Raw genomic sequence first — 6,000 nt, 5'->3', positions numbered from 1 at the left:
ACTCCCCATACCCGCCTCCACCCCACCCCAGTTTCCTCAGCCCAGGTTTCAGCTGGTGGTCTGCCCGTGCAATGTGGCCCTCACCTGTCACCGATCATATACCAGCACTCAGTGAGACAAGGTCAGCAAATGATCTTCAAGGGCCCCAAGTCCCCTTTGGGCAAGGATCTCTGTACTTTACTGTTCCCAACCCGGATGTAATTGGGTGTGTCAGAAAGACTCCATCCATCCACTCACCTCATTCCTCCTTCCCCATCCCACTCTTGAGATGAGGCATGGTCTAAGTGAACAATCAAAGTCAGAAGTCACTTGACACCAGGTTATGGTCTAACAGGTTTATTTGAAATTACAAGCTTTCAGCAGAGCTCTGAAAGCCTGTGGTTTCAAATAAACCTGTCGGAATATAAACTGGTATTGCGTGACTTCTGACTTAGTCCACCCCCGTCCAAAACTGGCAACTCCACATCATAATTAGGGGGTTAAATGGCTTACTCACACTTCCAATGGCCTTAAACCCAGGCAGCAAGTTGAAAATCTACCTCACTGAGTTCTACTAAGTGCAATGTAAATAGCCTGATAGTGATTGACTGACCTGCTTCAGACTCAGCCAGAGCCCGGCGGCTGCAGTGCACTGGATGTCAGAAGGGTCAGAACGTCACTTTGGAAAAGATGCTACAGAATTAATCTCAAGTAAAATACAGTACATCACTGCGTTAATAATAGCATTACTAACAAAAAACCCATCTAAAATACCGCATATACAAAATACTGGGGTAAAACATTGGAGGTTGTCACTTGTAGTGCAAGTGAACTATAGGAGGTGTGGTTGTGCAAAAGACCTTGGACACATCTATATATATGTGCAAACAGTTGGCACACTAAGCTTCTTTTTTTGCTTGACATTACAGTAATATATCATCTATATGCTACAACAACCCGAACTTAAATCAGTAGAATTACAGAAAATCGTTTTGGTCATTGGCATAATACGTGGCAACAGCTTATGCCCAACTGTGGCATTGGTTGTAGATGGAAGGTCAGCTCTTGTCTGACACTGTCACAATCATTCGAGAAGTGTTTATGTCAATGGGACTGGAAATATGTGAAGATGGTCACTTCTTTGCAACACAACTTCCAGCGAGTGTTTTCAAGATTCCTGGAGGCTACCAGTTCAAGAGAGAGTTCTGACCAAGTGTCATAAAATAAATCTGACTGCATCCACCAGACTGAGCCGAGGCAAAGAACACCTGGAAAATAAGTAAAATGTGGAGTGTGTTAACAACCAGAGCCAGTGAATTATATTTAACAGATTAATAATAGATTTAACAATGACATCAATAATTTGGATTGATGCACCAACCTATAAATTGGCACATGATTACCATAGAATGGGCCAACATTATTTGCTGATCGTCTGCTCACCACTTTATGTTATCTCTTTATAAAAATGTCAATTAAAAGTCAAAAAAACCCACTGAAGAATGGCAGCTCTGGAAGTCTCATCTGGATGGATTGCCCAGGATATTTACATCAGGCTTATTTATCACACTGAAGGTACCATGCAAATCCAAGTTGTTGTCACTGTAATATACACTATCGAACACAAAGTAAAAAGATTGCATTTACACAAAGGTTTCATTTTATACAGTTACATCACTCTGGAGAAGGACTCTGGACCTGACGACGTCTCATGGCTTCAGGGTAAACATGGACAAGGAAACTTCCTGCTGATTACCACATACTACCCTCCCTCAGCTGATGAATCAGTACTCAGAGTAAGCATTGTGGATAGCAAGGACACAAGATGTACTCTGGTTGGAGGATTTCAATGTCCACCATCAAGAGTAGCTCAGCAGCAGTACTACTGATCGAACTGGTCGGATCCTAAAGGACATACCTTCTAGACTGGGTCTGCGGCAGGTGGAGAGGGAACCAACAAGAGGGAAAAACATATTTGACTTCATCCTGACTAATCTGCCAGCTGCAGTTGCATCTGTCCATGATAGTATCGGTAAGAGTAACCATTAATCAGTCCTTGTAGAGACAAAGTCCCGCCTTCACATTCAGAACAACCTCTATCATGTTGTGTGGCTCTATTGCCATGTTAAATCGGACAGACTTTGCACAAATCCAAGACTGGGCATCCATGAGCCTCTGTGGGCCATCAACAGCAGCAGAATTGTACTCCAGCACAATCTGTAACCTCATATCCCCCATTCAACCATTACTATCAAGCCAGGCAATCAACCCTGGCTCAATGGAGAGTGCAGGAGCAGCACCAGGCATACCTCAAGATGAGGTACCAACCTGGTGAAGCCACCAAACAGGACTTACTTGCATTCCAAACAGTGAAAGCAGCAAGTGATAGACAGAGCTAAGGGATCCCACAACCAACGGATCAGACATAAGCTCTGCTGTCTTGCGACATCCAGTATCAATGGCGATGGACAATTAAGCAACTCAACAGAGGATGAGACTCCACAAATATCGCCATCCTCAATGATGCACAGCACATCAGTGCAAAAGATAAGGCTGAAGCTTTCACAGCCATCTTCTGCCAGAAGTGCTGAGTGTTTGATCCATCTTGGCCTCCTGCAGTGGTCCCCAGCATTTCAGATACTAGTCTTCAGCAAATTCGATTCATTCCACGTGATATCAAGAAATGGTTGGAGACACTGAATACTGCAAAGACTACAGGCCCTGACAATATTCCGGCAACAGTATTGAAGATTTGTGCTCGAGAACTTGCTGTTCTCCTAGCCAAGCAGCATCTTAGGACCACAAAAGCTGACGTTTTTGGCCTAGACCCTTCATCAGCCAAGCTATTTTAGTACAGTTATAACACTGGCATCTATCTGACAATGTGGAAAATTGCCCATGTACGTCCTGCACACAAAATGCAGGACAAATCTAACCTGGCCAATTAACGTCCCATCAGCCTACTGTCAATCATCAGTAAAGTGTTGGAAGGTGTCATTAACAGTGCTATCAAGCACTGAGGGACAGCCCTTGACATCAAAGCTGCATTCGAATGAGTGTGGCACCAAGGAGCCCAAACAAAAATGGAATCAATTGATATCAGGGGGCAAATTCTCTGGTGGTTGGAGTCATAGCTGACACAGAGGAAGATGGTCATTGTTGTTGGAGGTCAATCATCTCAGCTCCAAGACATCTCTGCAGGAGTTCCTCAGGGTAGTGTCCTCAGCCCAACTACCTTCAGTTCCTTCATCAATGACATTCCCTCCATTATAAGGTCAGAATTGGGGACGTTCGCCGATGATTGCATAATGTTCAGCCACATCTGCGACTCCTCAATTACAAAAGCAATCTATGTTCAAATGGAACAAGGTCTGGACAATATCCAGGCTTAGGCTGACAAGTGGCAAGTAACACGTGCACCACACAAATGCCAGGCTATGGCCATCACGAATAAGAGACAATCTAACCACCGACCCTTGATATTCAACGGTGTTACCACCACTGAGTACCCCACTATCAACATCCTGGGGGTTACCATTGACCAGAAAGACAACTGCACTCACCACATTAACACAGCGGCCGCAACAGCAGGTCAGAGCTGTTAATACTGCGGTGAGTAACTCACCTCCTGAATCCTCAAAGCTTGTCTACCATTAACAAGGCACAAGTCAGGAGTGTGATGGAATACTCTCCACTTGCCTGGATGGGTGCAGCCCCAAGAATACTCAAGAAGCTTGACACCATCCAGGGCAATGCAGCCCTCTTGATTGGCACCACATCCACAAGCAACCACTCCCTCCACCACTGACACTCACTCATAGCAGTGTGTACTATCTACAAGATGCATTGCCTAAATTCACCAAATATCCTCAGATAGCCCCTACCAAACCCATGACCACTTCCATCTAGAAGGACAAGGGCAGCAGATACATGGGAACACCACCACCTCCAAGTTCCCCGACAAGCTACTCACCATCCTGACTTGGAAATATATTGCCATTCCTTCACTGTCGCTGGGTCAAAATTCTGGAATTCTCTCCCTAATGGCATTGTAGGTGAACCGACAGTAGGTGGACTGTAGTGGTTCAAGAAGGCAGCTCAACACCACCTTCTCAAGGGCAACTAGGGACGTCCAATAAATGCTGGGCCCAGCCAGTGACACCCACATCCCACAAATCAATAATAAAAAGGTCATTCAATCCATCATGCCTCTGAAAGAGCTTCCAGTATCCCTAGTCTGCTAATATTTCCTCATTGCGCTGCAGTTGTATCCTCTTGAAGGCGTTATTGGCTTTGCTTGCGCTGTCCTTTAAGGCAGAACCTTTCCGATCATAACTCTGCAGGTAAACAAAATTCTTCTCGGTTCTCCTCTGATGCATTTGCTGATTACCTGCATGCTTTTGTTACCAGGTCATCACCCATTCTTCCCATCAACTCTATTTAAACCTCTCATATTTTGAAAAAAGCTATTAAATCTCCCTTTAACGCTTGACTAGCCTTTCTACATGACTGAAGTCCTGAAGGGTTGGGCCAGTCCCTTAGGAAAGTAAAACTACCAGGTTTACAGAAGCAAGAAGGTAAGTGACTTGTCGATTAATTTTGAGTTCCTGAGTATTGGTCATGGATTTTTTCTTTTACTTTTTAATCAGTGTGTTTGAATATGTTACAACACAGTTCTGTGGCCATCACACCCTGAGGTTGGACTTATTCTGGATGCTGTAGACCAGAGCTAGGGGATGTTATTATTGAGCTACAAGACCATTTATCTTGGGATAGCAAGAACTGCAGATGCTGGAGTCAGAGATACAAGAAGTAGGGTCCGGACCCGAAACGTTAGCTTTCCTGTTCCTCTCATGCTGCCTGGCCTGCTATGTTCCTCCAGTCCCACATTTTGTTAACTCATACATATCTTGGGATTTTGCTTTTTACTGTGCAACGCACTTAAACAGACAGATGAGGCCACAGTTCAACATTTCACCTGAATGTTATCACCTCAGTCAATGCAAAACTCCCTTGATGCTGCTGCACTGCTTAAATGATGTACTCAAATCCCTGGAATGCCAACTTTCTGAATCAGAAACCATTTCATAGAATTAGCTGTCCCAGGTTTAGAAAAAAGAAAAAAAAGTTAATGGTATATTTTGGGGGCCAGATGAGAACTCAATATTGGGAGAGGCTGTGGTATCATGTTAATGTCACTAGACTAGTAATCCAGAACCCCAAGCAAATGTTCTGGGAATATGGGTTTGAACCTGACCAAGGTAAGTCGTGAAACTCGAATTTAATACAACAACAAACAAAAAAAATTCAGGGAAAATATAGTCTAATGACAATCATGTAACAATTGCCATGAAGACTCATCTGACACCCTTTCAGTGATGAAAATCTGATATTCTGGTCTACATAGGACTCGAAACCCACAGCAACATAATTGACTCTTAATTGCTCTCTGGGCAATTAAGGGTGGACAATTAATGATGACCCAGTCAGTGAGCCGTTTACATGGAAGCGGACCCTTTGATCCATCTTGTCCATGCTGACCAGGTTTTACAAATTAAACAAGTCCCATTTGCCTGCATTTGGCCCACATCCCTCTCAATCTCTCCTATTCATGCACCTGTTTAAATATTGTAACTGAGCCTGCATCTACCACTTCCTCTGGCAGTTCATTCCATATACATGTCACCCTCTGTGTGAAAAAGTTGCCCTTCATGAATGAATAAAAGCATAGAGACAGCAAAGTATTCAAGAAGTATCAAAAATCACTAACAAGGTACGTTAATCAAATTAACAAACTCCAGAAATCTCTGAGCCTGAGAGTAGTATTGTGAGCGTTTAAACATTAGCATGAAATTCCTAATTCCGGGTTTTACCTTGTCATTCCGCTCACACAGGAATTTCAATTTCTGTGCCTTTTTGTGCATAAACACTCCATCCAGACACCCATTTTCCACACAACGGAGCTCAATTGCCTTCTCTCCCCATCCCATTATGTGATTTGATTGGATATAGGCTGCAAAA

General features: G+C 43.7%; 1 protein-coding gene across 1 annotated transcript in view; it reads right to left on the bottom strand.

Moving 5' to 3' along the window:
- Nucleotides 1-855: 855 nt before the first annotated feature.
- si:zfos-2326c3.2 (mitogen-activated protein kinase kinase kinase kinase 4) overlaps nt 856-6,000 on the bottom strand; it is a 282,941-nt gene continuing 277,796 nt past the window's right edge. Inside the window, exons 29-30 of the mRNA XM_059651336.1 lie at nt 5,853-5,992; nt 856-1,247 (exon numbers count right to left, since the gene is read on the bottom strand). Coding sequence (XP_059507319.1) covers nt 1,164-1,247; nt 5,853-5,992 — 224 coding nt within the window. The 3' untranslated portion in view covers nt 856-1,163. The remainder of the gene's footprint in view (nt 1,248-5,852; nt 5,993-6,000) is intronic.

This window comes from Stegostoma tigrinum, chromosome 15 (assembly GCF_030684315.1).
Source record: "Stegostoma tigrinum isolate sSteTig4 chromosome 15, sSteTig4.hap1, whole genome shotgun sequence".
Taxonomy (NCBI): Eukaryota; Metazoa; Chordata; class Chondrichthyes; order Orectolobiformes; family Stegostomatidae; genus Stegostoma; species Stegostoma tigrinum.
This window is presented reverse-complemented; position numbering and strand designations above follow the sequence as displayed.